Below are 17,185 nucleotides of genomic sequence, written 5' to 3' on the forward strand. Positions count from 1 at the left end.
GCAATAGGTGTGGGAACGACGGTCATGACGAATTTGAGACGGCTCCTTGGTGATCTCGCAATACGGCATCTCCCCCCAAAAGCCTAGACAAATGGCCGCAACATGACACAAGTCCATCAATCCCTTTTCCTCGCCTTTCCTCCCCCTCCATATGCAGCCGACGAACTCGTCCCCCGGCCGGCAGTCTCCACCGACGCATCGCCAAAGTAATCAGCTCCACTCCCACTCAATTGTCCAAACTCACCACGAGCACCACCTCCATTTAGCGGATTGCGAGATGAGCCAGCAGCAACAGCAGAAATCTGCCTGCCCCTCTCCGGCTCGTGTTGCAGCGCCTCATCCTCTTCATCATCTCCGCCAATCTCAAACTCGTCCGTCATCTCGATTAAATCCCCAATCCCGCCTGCACCCTTCCCCGCATTCCCGACACTCGCTCTCGCCGCTTTGTGCTTCGCCTGCGCCTCCGTTGGCGTCATGGCCTTGGTCACCATTCTGCGGGCCCAGCTCTCAATCGCCCCACCCACGTTCTCCAAGTTGAGCTGCATGTTTGCGTTCCTGCCGGTCGGAGTGGCAACGCCCGAACTGATGGGTGTCTCGTCGGTGTAGAGGGGCACTTCGGGTTGGTAGAGGTCGGTTTGATTGCGAGGCGGGGCCACATCCGGAAGGTGTTTGGCGAACATCTTGTTCAGGCCGTCTTGGGCTGGCCCCGGGCAGCGGACGTTCTTGTTCATTGTGCCTACGCCGCCTGGCCCTGCTAGGTAGGATGGAAAGTAGCCGTTGTTCACATTGCTGTGTCTCCTACCCCTCCGCGGACGTTGTGGTGATTGGCTGTCGTGACGCGCGTCTGAGGTGGAGACACGTTGGAGATCGAGGGAAGTGCTCGGTGTGTTACGGTCGATACTCTTTCGTCGAGCGGGGGGAAAATAGCCGAGTGTTCGGCGCGAGAGGCGTGCTATCTCGGTGGGCTGAGGAAAGTTGGGAAGCTGGACCCAGGAGTCGTGATCCCACGGGGGCGCATTGTCGGTAGCCCCCGTAGCGGAAGAGGTTTGCGAATTGGACCGGGTATGGACTGCGGTATGGCCATTCGGAAGAGCGTCCTTGCCCTGCTGCGGGCGGGGGATGGATTCGGCTTCGGTGAAGCCGAGTATATCGACACTACCACTCTCGATCGGTCGGCCTTTGACTCCACACTGCCCTACCGGTATAACCAACGTCTGTCTTGCCTGTGGAGTGTCATTGGTCCATAATCTATTCGCCTTTCGCAGGACATTCGCAGAACAATTGTACTTGATGCTGATGCCGGCCATGGTGTCGTCTTTCTGGACGTGATGCAAGTAAACCAATGCACCTCCCCTCTCATCATCCTCTCCCGGCGGAGCAGACCGCGACTCCATATCATCCGATAGCCGTCGCTTAAACTTGCCCAAGGTGTCGGCGTATGTGCTGTGTTCGCGCTGAAGCATATCTTTCCGCTTTTGTGCCCGTACAGCAGATTCACGATCTGCATTTGTGCCCGTGCCAATCGAGGCAGAAGCTGCCGAAGAGACAGAGGAAGGACCCCATGCCGAGGTGGTATTGCCGCCCTCCTTGGGTGCAAGAGTCATTTGACGGTACCACTTTGGCAAGGGAAGCTTCTTGTTATCCTTGACGGCAGCACCGCCATCTGATGGAACATCGTTGCCAAGAATATCAGATGCAAACCCTTGCAATGTTGTCCACGATGAACCAAAGACACCGGAGAATGTGGTCGCGGTAGGAGATGAGACTGACCCATTCTTCGGTGCGGCTATCTGTGCTCGCCGGCCCCAGCTCGTGCTGTTGAACTTCTGGCTCGCATACGCGGGGTTGGAGCGCTGGGGGTGCGCAGCTGGAAGGGGCGAGGCTGATCTGCTGCCGCCGGGAGAGGGCACGAGGGCGGGGCCCGAGGACCACTCGGTATCGTCGGCATCGCTCAGGCCGGAGATCAGACGATTGGCTCGAGGGCGAACGGAAAGGGTGGACTGCGCGGCGGAGGCCAAAGAAGTGGTCTGGACATGTTGGTGGTTGTTGGTGCTCATTGCCGGCCTCTGCTCGGCGGGGGAGATGTGAGGTTCATATGAGGCTGTGTGATCGTCCTGCTCGACACATCACTGCGCCGCGAGTTCGGCGTGTAGTGGGAGCCTTGTTTGGCGTCTGCTTCCTCGTCAATGCTATGCTGCTGATGTCGCGGAACGGGAGGGAGGGGAGAGTGGAGTGCGTGAATGCGTGGCTTGGTTGATGTGACGATCAGCAGGAGGCAGCGGCGCGGACGGAAAGCAAGCGAGCGATAGCTAGCTTAAACTTTCGCCTATCGCTTGGCGCCATCCTTCCTCCACGTGGGACCTTGCCTGAATAGACTCGCTGAAAGTCATTGGCAACAGGCGGACAGTCCTGTCGAAAAGACTCCCGACAATGGCGGAGACGAGCGCAAAAGAAGGGACGTCAACGACCACCTCCCCCCAAATCGACCGCACCTTCTACACCTGGTCCACGTTCTTCTCCATCCTCACCGGCAGCGCAGACTCCTCCACCCGCGACAAGTACCTCAACACCCGCGATCTTCTCAACGAAGAGGAAGACTGTCGGCGCTGCGACGAGAACAAGAAATGGCTCTTCAAACACTCGCCCATCATCCGCTTCATGCAGACCGAAATCGCGCTCCTCGACGGCAGTAAAGACGGGCAAAGCGCCAACATAACCGCCGACAACGTGCGCTGCCGGCGCTGTGAGCCATGGCAGGCGCAGAGCGGCGGCTTCGACACCGAGTACGGCATTCTCGTCTGCGCAAACAAGCTGCGCAATCGCGGGCATCTGGAGGACACGCTGGCGCACGAAATGGTGCATGCCTACGATCACATGCGCTTCAAACTCGACCCTTACGATCTCCGGCATGCCGCTTGTATGGAGATCCGCGCGAGTACGCTGAGCGGGGAGTGCAGATGGATGCGCGAGTTTTTCACGCGAGGCCAATGGAATCTCACGCAGCAGTTGCAGGAGTGTGTGCGGAGACGAGCGGCGCTGAGCGTTGCGGGACGTCCGGGCTGCAAGGATGATGTGCAGGCGGCCAAGGTGGTGAATGAGGTTTTTGACAGCTGTTTCAACGATACCCGGCCCTTTGATGAGATTTATCGGTGATGGGAGGCATGCTTATTTGCATAACAAGGAGCCACTTAAGAGGGCGTTGACGATGGAAAGGAAGTTGGGCCCTTCATCACCCCAATGAGAGGCCAGGAATGAGGACCACGAGACAGGATCAGCTCTCCTCGAACCTCCAGCTACCCGCCGACTTTCAGATGTGTAGGCTCTGCGACGATCATGGCGCGGTGCAGCTGATCAATCCGGCACAGAAGCATTCTCTGGGAAAGATTAGAGAGAGCAACTATGCAAAGGCTATGCCTACTGGTTGCGGCTACTACGGGAACTACTCCTCTCACACCCATCCACAGTCTACCACCTAGAGGCTTATCAGAATATCTACCTACCGCCTTGTGCTATTTCTTTATTTCATTTCATATCCATCACCAGCCGGTAATAACACCATTTCTCCATACTCCAATGACTGATTATTTCCGTGCGGGGATAACTACACCTCGAGCTCCCCCTCGGCCCAGTCGAAGACGGCTACATCACTTTGTCTCTTTTGTTTAACACACAATCAAGCGTCGCCACATCGTCTTTCATATTCCATCCAAAGGCGCTATGAATATTGTTATTTCTTTCTCACGCGTCTGTACATTGTTCCTAGACCGTTAAATACCTCTTGCGAGCCCGTCCAAATCCACCAGACGCAATGGCCCGCCCATTGAGCAGAACGTGCCTCGATCTCAATCCCCTCCTCCATCCTACGCGCTCCTCGCCCTCCTTCCTCTCCCGCAGCTCACCCGCATGGAAAGGAAGAAGACCAGCGCAATTATGTCTGGCACAACAACGAAGAGGATTACTGGGACAAGCACAGCGGAGAAGAGCAACCACCTCGTCAATAGCAGCCAGCTTCCCACATTCCGTGATTGACCATCATTACGAGTGGGTCACCACACACACAATCATAGTCGCCGGCCGGCAGAGTACTGACAACCGCGCAGTGCCATTGTCGTTGGAGCAGGAGGAGCAGGTCTTCGAGCCGCGGTCGGTCTTGCTGAGTCCGGCCTTGAAACAGCATGTATAACCAAACTCGTGCGTCTCCTGCCCCGTCCTGGTCCAAGATTGCTCTTCTAAACCCATCCACGCAGTTCCCCACCCGCTCCCACACCGTCGCAGCGCAAGGCGGCATCAATGCTGCTCTCGGCAATATGACGAAGGACGACTGGCGCTGGCACATGTACGACACTGTGAAAGGGTCGGACTGGCTAGGCGACCAAGACGCGATCCATTACATGACGCGGGAAGCGCCCAAGAGTATCTATGAGCTGGAGAACTACGGGATGCCGTTCAGTCGCACGGATGACGGGAAGATTTACCAGCGCGCACTCGGAGGCCAGAGTCTGGAGTTTGGGCAAGGTGGACAGGCGTATCGTGCTTGTGCGGCGGCGGATCGCACGGGGCATGCGTTACTGCATACGCTTTATGGACAGAGTGTGAAGGTGGGTTTCCCATGACCTATGGCTTGGTTATCGGGGTGGTTGGCTGACATTGCTTATTGCTACAGCACAACTGTAACTTCTTCATCGAGTACTTTTGTACCGATTTGATGATGGTCGATGGAGTTTGCGTGGGCGTCACCTGCATTTCGATGGAAGACGGCACATTACATCGAGTCTTCGCGAGGAATACGATTTTGGCGACTGGTGGATACGGCAGAGCGTACTTCTCCTGCACGTCCGCGCATACGTCGACCGGAGACGGGAACGTGAGTATACACCACACTCCCTCACACGTGCGCTTGTTAACGATGTCTCTTCTCAGGCCATGATTGCGCGCGCAGGCCTACCCAACCAAGACTTCGAATTCGTCCAATTCCACCCCTCCGGAATCTACGGCGCCGGCGTGCTCATCACCGAAGGCGCCCGAGGTGAAGGCGGCTACCTGCTCAACGGCGAAGGCGAGCGCTTCATGGAACGCTACGCCCCTACAGCTAAAGACCTCGCCTCGCGCGACGTCGTGTCGCGAAGCATGAACATCGAAATCCGCGAGGGGCGAGGCTGCGGAGAAGGAAAGGACCACATCTTCCTGCAACTCAGCCATCTGCCGCCGGAGACGATCCACGAGCGCCTGCCGGGGATAGCGGAGACGGCGAGCGTCTTCGCGGGCATCGACATCACCAAGCAGCCTATCCCTGTACTGCCAACGGTGCATTACTGCATGGGCGGCGTGCCGACGAACTACAAAGGCCAGGTCATAACCATCGACCCATCAACAATGGAAGAAAAGACCGTCGATGGCCTCTACGCCGCCGGCGAAGTAGCCTCCGTAAGCGTGCACGGCTCTAACCGCCTAGGCGCCAACAGCCTGCTCGACATCGTCGTCTTCGGCCGCGCCTGCGCACTGGACATCGCAGAGAAGAACGAGCGCGGAATGGCGCACACGCGGGGGCCAGAGAACATCGGCATGGACCACTTCGAAGAAATGGAGCGCATCCGGCAATCCGACGGGGAGATGCTGGGCGCGCAGATCCGCGCCGACATGCAGCGCACAATGCAGAACGACATTGCCGTTTTCCGCACCAAGGACGCGCTCGAGGCGGGCAACAAGCGCATGGCGGAGATTCAGCAGGACTTCAAGACGCGGCTGGCGGTGAAGGATAAGAGCATGATTTGGAACTCGGATCTCATTGAGACGCTCGAGGTGCGCAATTTGCTGACGTGCGCGGCGCAGACGGCTAAGAGTGCGGTGGCGAGGGAGGAGAGTAGGGGGAGTCATGCGCGCGAGGACTTCCCGGAGCGCGATGATGAGAAGTGGAGGTTGCATACGCTTAGTTGGCAGGGGAGGGAGGGGGATGAGGTCAAGTTGGCGTATCGGCGGGTGATTGATTCGACGTTGGACGAGGCGGAATGTAAGAGTGTGCCCCCTGTGAAGAGAACTTACTAGACGGAAGAGGATTGTGGAATGTAGAAATAAGTAGCATTCATCGTCTAGAGCTTACGAACCCCAACGGACTCGAGCCTCCTCCATCCACATCCAATGACCTCGTCTCTAACTCTCCATCTTCATCATCACGTGGACTCAGAATGGGACTGAGTGCGATCCTAGGCCGTGATCGGAACACGCTCTCGTACTCGGCTTCAGGCGACATGAGCTGCTCCATAGGCGTGAAATCTCTATTTCCACTCTTGTGCGGCGTGTCGAACTGCTTGGCCGGGTATTGCGATGAGCGGGATGCGATGTGGGAGGCTTTCTTTGGAAGGTCCAGAGGAGTGGGCGCGGCGGAGATGGACTCGCGCGTTCGGTCCAGAAGCGTGTTCTGAGTCTGCGCAAAATTGGCGGGCTCGCGTTGTGTAGTCCCATGGTCGTTGGCTGGCTGTCCTCGAGGCAGGGTACTGGCAAAGTCTTCGCTGTTGTATGCAATAGATCTTCTTGTCCTCTCTGCCAGTGAAGGTCGAAGAGCGTCTATCGCGGGGTTTCGGTATATAGCGTCGGCAGGGGGTACACTGACTGCATCGTTGTCAAGAGACACCGAGCTCCTGCTGCTATTGGCGTCGTTGTCATCGGTCACGACATCGTCACGCGAGGATTGTAAATCGACTCCACTATCCGCATCATCTTTGAGTTGAGCTCTGCTCGCCTTTCCAATTACAGCTGCGCCGCGCTCCGCATCGCCATCGTCCGTGCCCTCAGCAGCCGATGGAAGAACGGGAGAAAAAGACATGGTAGAGCTGACACTCCGTCGATTCTCCTTCAAGGGTGAAAAGAGCTCGGACTTGAGCGGGATTGGCTCTCTTTGGCTGTCGACTTTGGGCTTCTCGTATGCTTTGGATTGCGACGACACTCGTCGTCCCATGCGTGGGCGCATAGGCACGGCGGTCATCGATGGAGAGCGCGAGTGGGAATTTTGAGCACCCGCCGCGGCATCCAACAGCAAACTCGAAGGTCGCACAGGCATTGGGTGTGGGTGTGCTCGCTTGGGTGGCGAGATGGTTGACTGATCGGAGCTGCGGTTGCCGGAGCTCTTCCTCAGATCTTCACGCATCGCTGTGAGGATTTCATCGTACCGGAAAGCGGTAGCGTGCCGCGTTTGCTGCGGTCGTGGTGTCGGCTTGCATTTCGTCTCTCTTCTTCCCTCGTCATCTTCCGATACAACTTCGTGGCGAGTGATGCCTCGATGCTTGTCGAATCGAAGGGCAGGCCCCGCCGATTCCGAGTTTCCGGTGGGCGGTCTGGGTTCCGGTCGGGCAGCAACGACGCGATTGAGATAGTTCTGCCACATTCGCAGCCGGACACTCTGCTGTGTAGCTCGACTATTCAAATCCTGAAGAAGGCCGACGTCGGCACCGCTCGACACGGTTAGTCCCTGCTCTCCAGCCTGCTGCCAGAGATGGTCGAAGGATTCAACGAGAATTCCATCGCCTCGGCCACAAGTGTCTCCCTCGATCAGCGCGCCTTTCAGCTCTGTACTGCCCACCCAGCCCTTTCCTATCGCCGATTCGAGACTTCTCAACTTGTCTGCCGATAGCGTCTTCACTTTCCGCGCATTGTCTCCTGATTGACTACCCCTCTGCTTCATCTCTGCCGACTTTTGCACGAAAAGGTCGTGCAGTTTGATATACGTCTCCTTCTTTCGTCTTCTCTCATCCAAGACCTTCTTCAGAGCAGCGGTATGCGCGAAAGCCAATGGAAGCATGGACTCCCTAGCTCGTTTGCCGGCATTCGGAGCGGTACCAATCTGCTCCGCCACAGGTCTTCCATGCCGAGTTTTCCGCTCCAGCGTCACCTTGCGAAGCACCAAGGCGGAGAAGGCCAGACAAACTTCCCAGAACTTGTCGCCTTGACACTCATCAAGCATGGACTTCCTGAGCACCGCATCTTTGGGCAGCACGCCATTCTTCTTCAAATCGTTCAGGCATCGATACAACGCGGCGCGCAGGTTGACGCTTTGTAGGGGTTCGAGCGGCGGGAAAAAGGGCTGCAGTTTCTCGGTTGTCGTGTGCGGGTCGTAGATTCGGAAGAGCTGGTAGAGAGCGTACTCGGCGCATTTGATCTTGGTTCGAGCATCGTGGATGCCGAAGGAGGCGGCGGTGATATTGGGCCAACCCGGCAGCCGATCACAATTCAGAAAACGGAGGTTGGTGACGAAGAGATCAAGGACGCTGGGCCCGGACGGCTTAGAAGTTGTCTTGACCGACGCATTCCGTTTGTGTGTTGAGGCGGAGGGAGCGACACCTGAACTTGCGGCGGAGAGTGGCCGGTCCATGTTACGATGTGTCGGAGATGCAGTGGGCGGACAGCGAGACACACGACCAAATAGCCATCGCGGGCTGTGGAAGTGGTGATGACAGGTGTCAAAGGGAGGGGAGAATGCGGTATGCGGGATGCAGTATGCAGGAGACGTGGTTGTAAACACGCCAACTCCACCTCCTGAATGGAAGCCAATGCGCGCGCCGAGTGGGTCCCGCGCCGCACCTGCCTAATTCGCTTGAATATAACACAGACATCATCACTCCATCGTCAGCGATCGTAGAATCTAGACATGATACGGCAAAGTAAGGCAGAGAGACCATTCATTTCACATTTCTTTTAGCACCCTGCTCTGAAGCATGTCTCGACTTGCACCCCTGCCCGTCTCCTTACCATCCGTCCCCATCTCCGAAGACACGGAAGCGGCTGAGGTAGCGGCTGCATATGGCAACATCTTTGCGAATATTCAAGAACAAAGCTTCCTCGATGATGCTGTCTGGCGCGACACCTACGCCCTGACGGGTACCATACGCACTTTCTACGGCGCGAAAGGGGTGTCTGCTGCATGGCGAGAATGCATCGCCCAAGCACGGCCCCATTCTTTCCATGCTGCAGTCGAGCAGTCCCAGCTTAGAAGGCTTCCGGGTGGTCACTCTTGGGTGGATGTTCCGTTCACATTCGAGACGGCGAGTGAGCCGCCATTGCTTTGTACGGCTAGCTTATGGCTAGCCAAAGACGACTCGGATCGCGATGGGTGGAAGATATGGGTGATGACCACTGTCCTCGACCGGATCAAAGGCCTGCCCAGTGTGGATGATTACTGTGCTGCCACACCAGGCCACCAGATCAATGGTTCCATCAACGGTACAACTCACAACGTCAATGGCACACACTCAGAAGACTCTCACTTCGACTGTGTAATTGTAGGCGGAGGCCAAGCCGGACTTAACGTCGCCGCACGTTGCATGGCCCTCGGCATATCCTACGTGATTCTCGAGAAGAACGAAGCCATTGGCGACAACTGGAAGAACAGATACGATTCCGCACGACTGCACACCATCAAGGACTACACGCATTTCCCTTTTGAGCGCACGTGGACCGAGGAGTATGGGCAATGGCTCAGCAAAGACGATCTTGCGAAGGGCTACGACATTTGGGCGCGCAACTTTGGTGTCAATGTTTGGTGCTCCACTGAATTGCTGGGTGGCTCTTGGGATAAAGCAACAAGATCGTGGACACTCAAGATTCGCCGTCAGGAGAACGATGTTGAAGAAGAGATTACTTCATCTTTTGTCATCATGGCAGTCGGAGCAGGTGGCCAGATACCTCACATGCCGGCACTACCAGGGCGGGTATGTGATATTCGTGTGCCTTCGAGCTAGATCTGTGACTGACTCCGACCCAGGACCGATTCAAAGGCATCGTCCAGCATTCCGAAAAGTACAAATCCGCCTCAGAATGGGCAGGGATGAAAGCCGTCGTCATCGGCACCGCAAACACCGCGCACGATATCGCAGAAGACATGCTCGATGCCGGCTGCTCATCTGTCACCATGGTCCAGCGATCAGACACCTTCGTCCTTCCCACAGAATGGTACGAAAAGGTCCAGGAACGAACATACAACGCGAAAGTTCCGATCCATGTTGCCGATCGACTGGGACAGTCCAATCCGAATGCAATCCAGCGGCTGGTGGTTATGACGCCAATCCACGCCATGATACGACAGAACATCGGGCGCTTCGAGGCATTGCAGAAGGCCGGCTTCCGAGTGGATGTATTTGGCGATCCGATTTGGCATCTCTTTGAGAGACTGGGAGGGCATTACATGGATGTCGGGGCGAGTAAGAAGATCGCCGATGGTCTGGTAGGAACCTCACCGTCGATAGTGTCAATTTGAAGTCGAATCGCTAACCAAAGTCGTTCCCAGATCAAAATCAAATCCGACGCTGCATTGACGCACTACACGCCCAACGGCCTAGGCTTCGCAGACGGCTCTGAACTCCCCGCGGATTGCGTCGTCTTCGCCACAGGCTTCGAAACAAACCTTCGTCATCGTGTCCACCAGCTCTTCGGCAAGGCCGTGGCGGATCAAGTCGGAGACTTCTCGCGAATGGACGACGAAGGCGAGCAGTCTGGCGCTTTCAGGTTTCGGCGTAAGTGCGGTCGAATAATAATGTCACGGCTGTGGCTCTCGACTTATGATTGATGCTGACACTCGTGAATAGATCCCGGCCTCGCGTGCACCGGAGGCGCGATAGGGCCATGTCGATGGTTCTCGAGGTTCCTTGCCATGCACATGAAGGCGGAACTCACGGGCACTCCGATGCAGGTGTATTCTCGCACTCCTGTGCCGCCGACACGGACTGATACATGAGACTCTGCTCGAATTTCTGCATACACGCCTGCTACCATCAAATGCCCGCCACGTAACTAGCGATTCAATCTAGATTCATAGAGAGAGAGCAGATCCACGGATGAGTTGATGGCATTGTACAGCATGCCACAGCCTGATGGACCTCCTCAAATCACACCATCTGCGCTAGTCTTGGGTGATAGCATCGGACAGGCGGGGATATTGTACACCACCACATACATGACAATTGCTCGATGAGCGGCCGTAACATGCATCTTCATCAATTGACAGAACCAGACAGATCAAAAAGTAAAGAAAACCATGGCGTCCATCAACAACCTCCTCCGCCCAGCATATCACTCAGCGCGAAGCCTCGCACCCGGAACTCGGACCTTCGCAACCACCACTCACCGCAGGCAAACGATCCCCTTCGAAGTCACAGGCAAAGGCAAAGGGGTCGCGCAAATCGTGCAAGTGAAAAACTCCCACCACGAAATCAAAGCAGACGCCTACCCAGCTTTCGGCGGGCAAGACGCCGCCCCCTCGCCCCTGCACTACAACCTCACCTCCCTCTCGACCTGCACGCAAGTGACAGGGTCGCTGGTGGCGAAGGGTCTCGGGATTGACTTGAAAGGGTGGAATGTGAGTGTTGATGGGCGGCTGGATCCGGGGGTGTTGGTGGAGGGGGTGGAGGGGAATGCGAATTGGAGGTCGATTGAGTTGAGGGTGGAGGTTGTTGCTGATGTGGAGGAGGGGGTGTTTAGGAAATTTGCGAGTGAGACGGAGAGGAGGTGTCCGGTTACGCAGTTGTTTAAGCGGAGTGGGGTGGAGTGGAAGAGTGAGTGGACGAAGAAGTAGTTGTAGCTAGTTTTCATTGTCACGTGTGATGATGATAAGGCAGTCTAATAAGCAGTACCCATTGCTGGGGATTTCAGGTGTCATTCCAGTCTCAAATTCCGAACCACTCATCAACATCGACTACACTACTTCATCCGTAGCTCAACCTCGAAAGTCGGATCCGGCATCCCGGCCGAGCCGAACTGTATCGTCTCCGGCCTCTTCTTGAAAGGCTTGATGTCGTAATGCGTGACAATGTGTGCCAGCATCAGCTTCAGTTCCTGCGAGGCAAAGAAGCGTCCCGGGCAAGCGTGACGACCATGTCCGAAGCTGAGGAAGGTATCCTGCGTGTTGATGAGGCTCTGGTTCTTCAATGGCTGAGAGTCCGCTTGCTCGGTGTCTTTGGCCGCGGCGCGAAGAGCTTTCTGCTTCAGTTCTTGTTCGCGGGGTGCGGAGAAGCGGAAAGCCTCGTATTTGTCGGGCTCCGGGTAAAAGGCAGAATCACGGTGGATGGCAGCGGAAGCAGCGGCAATGTGAACGCCGGGTGGGACATGGATGCCGTTCGGGAGGTCGATACCATCTTTTGCGACCACCTGTCCACACGAGGTTAGATGGGGGTTACACAACACCCGATGGCATGACTGACCGTTCTGTTGACGCTGATCGAGCCTAGACTGGAGACTCGCATGGACTCTTTAATGGCGGAGTCGACTCGGAGCAAGTCGTTGACGGCAACCTTGGTGAATTCTCCACCGTTCCTGGCGAGCACTCGTTCGACCTCTTCTTGCAGTCCTTCGACAAATTCCTCAGTGTGGGGCGAAGAGTAGAGGTCCAGAATCGAGTTGGTGATGGTGATGGAGGTAGTGTGGATGGCAACCATGTTGAGAATGACGACGCGCAATGCGAGGAGATCCATGTCTTGTTGTTCCGGACCGTACTTGAAGCTTTCCTCGAGGATCCATTGAATACCGTCGTTCTTGAATCACAGTCAGTTTCATGACAGATAGGCCTGAGACCATTCAAAGAAGACGAGATAGTGAGCCACGTACCGTCTGTCCGTGTGGAGCACCATTCCGCAGCTCCTCCAACCGCTGCTTGATCACTGGGAAAAGATGTCGCTTCGCGATCTTGAGCTGCTTATCCTTCTTCACAACAAGGAATGGCGCCACAACTGATCGCAAGAACGCGGGGACCATGTTGAGCAGAGCACCAGCCTTGAAGAGCTCCTGGGTGAACTCTCTACAGGCTTCCAGGAACTCAGCATTCCGACAGAGATCTGGTCCGCAGAAGATGCGGTTGGCCGCACGACTGGTGATTTTCATGATTGTCCCGTACACCGGGACCTTCTTCCACTCCGCCCGGTCCGTCCCCCATTGATCCTCAAAGGCCATGATCAGCTCCTCGTACACGGCCGCGGTCAAAAGGGGCAGTTTTCTTGTCAGTTGGTGGCGAATCACGTCGAAATGGAAGTCGTTCTCCATGGTGGCGAGGAAGCCGGTGTGGTAAGATTGCAGCGCCTGCTTGAGGAAAAGCTTGATGTCGACTTCGTCATCCGGCTTCTGAAGCATGGCATGGACGGTATCGGGGGGCAGGACCAGGATGGGGCTGCCGATCAGACGAGACATCAAGAATGGCTTGTGGCTCTTGTTCCACTGTGACAGCAGGTCAGTATCACTTCAATCGCGGGGCATCTCTAGAGACGACCGGGGATAGATCGTACTCGAGCATAGCCATCGTTCACCATCGCTCGAGTGTTTTTGACCGAAGCGATGCGCGCCCGAAGATCCGGGAACCAGCCCTCCCTTTTTCCTCCCCATCCCGTGGACTGCAAGAAGCGGTTCAGCGTGGACTGGGGCACGGCGAAGAACGAATAAAGCAGGTAGGCGACGAACGGGAGGATAGCATATTGAAGAATTTTAACCTTGCCCGTTGGTTCGTCCACCGCGTAGGTGGTGGTCGTGTAGGTCACGTTGCTGCTGTCCATCTTGAAGCCAGTAGAGAGGTTGATCTGTGAAAGTCGATACAAGTTGGTGGGCGGAACTTATGAAATATGGGAGAGTGTGATCTTCAATATGGGTCCGGCATCATAGACACCCTGCTGGGCGGTGAATTGCGTTATGCAAATGAGCACACATATGTTTGGTCCAGTGCATCGGCATCTCCATGCTCCGACGTGGATCGCACTCGTCTGTGTTACGACGTGAGGTCTCCACCTCTGTGCCGGCTGCAGTAACAGTCGACAAATGATCGTCCTCCGGCGATCCGTCCTGCAGTGATCGTCATTTGGGCCAAGAAGTTGAAGGCGACTTGACGTTCCTCAGTACAAATGACGCGGGAGGTGACGCACGCAAGCATCCGACAAACAGTCGTCAGTCCCTGCGAATAGATATGCAGCTGGTGCAGAGCTTAGAATGAATCTCTGGTGATAGATGGACTGTGCTAAGTAGTGAAACGCCGGCCCTTTGTCCACATTTGGGACGAGCACCGTGACTATGCGCGGGGATCGAGGAGCGGGAAGTCGGAGTGAGGTGAAGATTTTATGAATTTTTATGCACACGAGTGGCACAAGCAGAGCGTCCCGGGCCGTCCGGGCCGTACCAAATTTTGCTGTCACCATCTCGTCCCCAGACTCGCTGCTCCTACGGCCGGGTTCGGTCGCACACAGGCCGGCATAGCCTGTATCCCGACCGCATATCTTCGGTAGTTATTAGGGCTGAGCGTACCCTGCGGGTAGGTCGGGGTAGCTTGAGTTAGGGGCACTTTTGAAACTCAAACCCTTCGGTGATGCTTGGTCCTTCGTTATTTGGCTCAGGACAGTGCGATTTTGGCGTGACCAGTCGCCTCCTGTCTACGATGTTCGAAAGTCGGCTAGGAGATGTGTTACTGATATGCGAGATGAAGGGGATCACCATCTTGACGTTGGATCCAGAGGATCCGGTCGCCACGCTGTTACCAGATTCGCTAACCAGACTCCTGAGAGCAGATGCAAGAAGACACGAGTGCACCACTGGAAGACTGTTTCCGCCTGGAAAACCAATGGGCTTCTCGACGATGATGATGCAATCTCCACACGAAGTGAATCACGCCGCCGCGTGGACTGCGGTCGAAACAGTAACTATATTTCTGAGTGTGACGTCAGCCAGACCATCGGCACGGCGGATTAGGACTCCTCTACCCTTTTTAGCATCGTCGCAATAGGTAAAATGAAAGATGCGGAGGCGTCTGTCTTTGAACATGCAAGATGAGATGGGCGGCGCTCGATGGAGCTTGCTGCTGATTACCGCCACTATCATTGGCCTGAAAAGAAAATGTTCGGCCGAAACTCCTCAACCTGGAAGCGTGGACGGGAGAAGTTCATCGATTCGCGTACAGCATCCCGCATGATCGGCGGCCGCGGGGATGCTAAATTCAAATAAGCGCACGCCTTATTTCACGGCAGTGACACAGGGTCTGAAATCACAGAAGATACAGTCTGGCATATTCCTCAAACACTCGCTAGTTGAGCTCGCCTTGGGAGATCGTTTCCATGGGCAGCGCCATTTCAGCCCCGCGATTTACGAACACGGACTGCTCTCATTACCCTCGTGGACGAGGCGTAAATGTATGACGATATCCGCTGGAATTAGAGTATCCCACTAACAGCGGGCCGTTCCTCTGGTCGATCGTCCGGTCTATGATGCACAAGATCTCCTTCCGCATTGGGAACATGCTCGATGATTAAACTCCACCTCGTATAAATACTAAAAAGCAGTGGCAATCCTCAGGTGTCTTTTGGTCAGTTCTTCTGTATTCAGCATTGAGGCCTTGCAGTGCCGGCCGCCGGCACGATGGAGGAGAGCAAGGTTCAAAGCGCGCGAGAATGGCCAATGTGGCGCAAAGTAGCGACAGTCTTTGTCGTCGCGAGTTTCTCCTTCTTCGCGTAAGTGTTGAGCCAATTCACATGATTTGATGTCAATGATTGCTGATAGACGAGTCAATGTACAGAACTTTCGCCGCATCTATCATCGCTCCGGGACGACCGCAGATCGAATCAGAATTGCGCGTCTCAAGGACGGTGTCCATCATACCCTTCTCATTGTTCAACCTCGGTCTCGGGTGGGGCACTGTGGTGAGCTCACCCGTGAGCGAAAGTTACGGACGCCGTCGAGTATATACAGTCGCAATGCTGGGACTGCTGGTCTTTGTCATGGCCACCGGATTCTCTCATGGTCTGGCCAGTCTCTTGGTCACGCGTCTGCTGGGCGGCTTTTTCGGTAGCCCGGGTGCTACGTTGGCCTCTGCGACAATATCAGACATGTTTGAGCCCGGGCGGGCTCGCGGAATGGCGCTGTTCTGTTACTACTCTATGCCGTGGCTGGGATCAGTCCTCGGGTGAGTCCGTCACGCTGACGACGAGCAAGGCCGGGATCGCTAACTCTTGTCCTAGGCCGCTCATTGGTGCTGTCGTGGTCGCATATTATGATTGGGAGTGGACGCAATGGGTCTACCTTTTCATTGCGGTTCCTGTCGTCCTACCCGGCCTGCTATTCATCCGCGAATCCAAACAGAGCGTGTTGGAGGCCAAGGCTGCAGACGACACCTCTTTCAAGGACCGTCTGAAGCCACAACTTCTCGCCAGAGGCTGTGTATCCTTCGTCAAAGAACTCCCCGAGTTCATGTCCACGTCTCTGCTGCGTCCGTTGGAGATGCTTTTCACGGAGCTGATTGTGGGGCTTGTCTGCGCCTTTGCTGGATTCAATTTCGGCCTCATTTACGCCCTGGTCATCGTGTTGCCCGATGTCTTCAAATCCACATACGGTTTCGACACCATCGATCAAGGGCTGGCCTTTCTTGGTCTCATTGTCGGCTGCATTTTGGGACCGGCATGCCTGCTGGTGGACAACGAGATTGTCGTGAGACAAGCGGCTCGCGTGGAGGAAGCCGGAGAGACGCCATCGCCCGAGACCAGGCTTCACGGTGCCATGTTCGGATCGATTCTTCTGCCAATTGGGCTGTTCTGGTTTGCTTGGACTGCACGGCCTTCCATCTCGTACCTGTCGCCAATCTTCGCGACAGTGCTCATCACGCTGGGTGCATTGACAATCTACGTGTCAAGCTCGGCATACCTCATCGATGTGTACGGCCCAAAGTATGGAGCATCGGCGAATGGAGCAACGTCGATTGCGAGGTATACAATGGCAGCCATCGTGCCACTGTTCATACTGCAGATGTACGACGGGCTGGGCACGGGGTGGGCAACAAGCTTGCTGGGGTTCTGCGCGCTCGCTTTGATGCCGATTCCTTTCTGTTTCTATTGGTGGGGCCCTGCTCTACGAAGCCGCTGCAAATTTCAGACAGAGCAGTGATCAACCGTCGAATAGAAAATCCTCTTCATTGTCACCGAGTACTTGATTGCTTGCTACGTCCAGAGGAGTGGCTTATTGGGAGTGAAGCCTGCCGGACACGATAGATTCCAGGGCTGAGAACGGCGTCGCGGAGATCAGTGAACACTGACAATGGTAATTTCGGGGCCGCTGTTTGGCCACGTGTAAGAGTCAGAGCATTGCATTCGTTGCGACTCTTGGAGGAAGACTGCGACGGATACAAGATCTGGCGAGTGTAGTCGCGCACAGACCCCACGCTGAGGCCGTTTCCCAATGCGGATGCTTC

The 17,185-nt window shown here is 55.7% G+C and overlaps 8 protein-coding genes across 8 annotated transcripts; 5 read left to right on the plus strand and 3 right to left on the minus strand.

Moving 5' to 3' along the window:
• Positions 1 to 116: 116 nt before the first annotated feature.
• Positions 117 to 2,057, minus strand: BDY17DRAFT_315699 (uncharacterized protein; the record flags this gene model as incomplete). Its single annotated transcript, XM_033735930.1, has 3 exons — positions 117 to 165; positions 241 to 1,534; positions 1,559 to 2,057. The coding sequence occupies 3 exons, from the start codon at positions 2,055 to 2,057 to the stop codon at positions 117 to 119; spliced, it is 1,842 nt and encodes a 613-aa protein (XP_033591789.1).
• Positions 2,058 to 2,354: 297 nt separating this feature from the next.
• Positions 2,355 to 3,510, plus strand: BDY17DRAFT_293143 (peptidase M76 family-domain-containing protein). Its single transcript, XM_033732944.1, has one exon. It carries the CDS (start codon positions 2,431 to 2,433, stop codon positions 3,151 to 3,153), a length of 723 nt encoding a protein of 240 aa, XP_033591790.1. The 5' UTR covers positions 2,355 to 2,430; the 3' UTR covers positions 3,154 to 3,510.
• A 298-nt stretch (positions 3,511 to 3,808) lies between these two features.
• BDY17DRAFT_315701 (FAD binding domain-containing protein) lies at positions 3,809 to 6,042 on the plus strand (the record flags this gene model as incomplete). The annotated part of the gene is made up of 5 exons (XM_033735931.1): positions 3,809 to 4,041; positions 4,101 to 4,191; positions 4,248 to 4,598; positions 4,664 to 4,864; positions 4,921 to 6,042. The coding sequence occupies 5 exons, from the start codon at positions 3,809 to 3,811 to the stop codon at positions 6,040 to 6,042; spliced, it is 1,998 nt and encodes a 665-aa protein (XP_033591791.1).
• A 31-nt stretch (positions 6,043 to 6,073) lies between these two features.
• On the minus strand, positions 6,074 to 8,489 carry BDY17DRAFT_293145 (HAUS augmin-like complex subunit 6 N-terminus-domain-containing protein). Its single transcript, XM_033732945.1, has one exon. It carries the CDS (start codon positions 8,360 to 8,362, stop codon positions 6,080 to 6,082), a length of 2,283 nt encoding a protein of 760 aa, XP_033591792.1. The 5' UTR covers positions 8,363 to 8,489; the 3' UTR covers positions 6,074 to 6,079.
• Positions 8,490 to 8,617: 128 nt separating this feature from the next.
• On the plus strand, positions 8,618 to 10,870 carry BDY17DRAFT_99016 (putative flavin-containing monooxygenase). The gene is made up of 4 exons (XM_033738916.1): positions 8,618 to 9,698; positions 9,752 to 10,210; positions 10,274 to 10,499; positions 10,572 to 10,870. The coding sequence occupies exons 1-4, from the start codon at positions 8,706 to 8,708 to the stop codon at positions 10,718 to 10,720; spliced, it is 1,827 nt and encodes a 608-aa protein (XP_033591793.1). The 5' UTR covers positions 8,618 to 8,705; the 3' UTR covers positions 10,721 to 10,870.
• A 150-nt stretch (positions 10,871 to 11,020) lies between these two features.
• Positions 11,021 to 11,557, plus strand: BDY17DRAFT_322091 (OsmC/Ohr family; the record flags this gene model as incomplete). Its single annotated transcript, XM_033736750.1, has 1 exon — positions 11,021 to 11,557. One exon carries the CDS (start codon positions 11,021 to 11,023, stop codon positions 11,555 to 11,557), a length of 537 nt encoding a protein of 178 aa, XP_033591794.1.
• Positions 11,558 to 11,682: 125 nt separating this feature from the next.
• Positions 11,683 to 13,520, minus strand: BDY17DRAFT_247648 (putative P450 monooxygenase; the record flags this gene model as incomplete). Its single annotated transcript, XM_033730838.1, has 4 exons — positions 11,683 to 12,129; positions 12,183 to 12,512; positions 12,586 to 13,188; positions 13,257 to 13,520. The coding sequence occupies 4 exons, from the start codon at positions 13,518 to 13,520 to the stop codon at positions 11,683 to 11,685; spliced, it is 1,644 nt and encodes a 547-aa protein (XP_033591795.1).
• Positions 13,521 to 15,363: 1,843 nt separating this feature from the next.
• BDY17DRAFT_247954 (major facilitator superfamily domain-containing protein) lies at positions 15,364 to 16,881 on the plus strand (the record flags this gene model as incomplete). Its single annotated transcript, XM_033730865.1, has 3 exons — positions 15,364 to 15,455; positions 15,521 to 15,907; positions 15,963 to 16,881. The coding sequence occupies 3 exons, from the start codon at positions 15,364 to 15,366 to the stop codon at positions 16,879 to 16,881; spliced, it is 1,398 nt and encodes a 465-aa protein (XP_033591796.1).
• Between the last annotated feature and the right edge of the window lie 304 nt (positions 16,882 to 17,185).

Source organism: Neohortaea acidophila (genome assembly GCF_010093505.1).
Source record: "Neohortaea acidophila strain CBS 113389 unplaced genomic scaffold BDY17scaffold_3, whole genome shotgun sequence".
NCBI classification, from domain to species: Eukaryota; Fungi; Ascomycota; class Dothideomycetes; order Mycosphaerellales; family Teratosphaeriaceae; genus Neohortaea; species Neohortaea acidophila.

Excerpts from the sequence above, each read along its gene's own strand:
- BDY17DRAFT_293143 (XM_033732944.1), top strand. The coding sequence starts at position 2,431 with ATGGCGGAGACGAGCGCAAAAGAAGGGACGTCAACGACCACCTCCCCC.
- BDY17DRAFT_293145 (XM_033732945.1), bottom strand. The coding sequence starts at position 8,362 with ATGGACCGGCCACTCTCCGCCGCAAGTTCAGGTGTCGCTCCCTCCGCC.
- BDY17DRAFT_99016 (XM_033738916.1), top strand. The coding sequence starts at position 8,706 with ATGTCTCGACTTGCACCCCTGCCCGTCTCCTTACCATCCGTCCCCATC. Across the intron at positions 10,211-10,273 it reads AGAAGATCGCCGATGGTCTG|ATCAAAATCAAATCCGACGC; the intron begins GTAGGAACCTCA and ends AGTCGTTCCCAG. Across the intron at positions 10,500-10,571 it reads TGGCGCTTTCAGGTTTCGGC|ATCCCGGCCTCGCGTGCACC; the intron begins GTAAGTGCGGTC and ends ACTCGTGAATAG.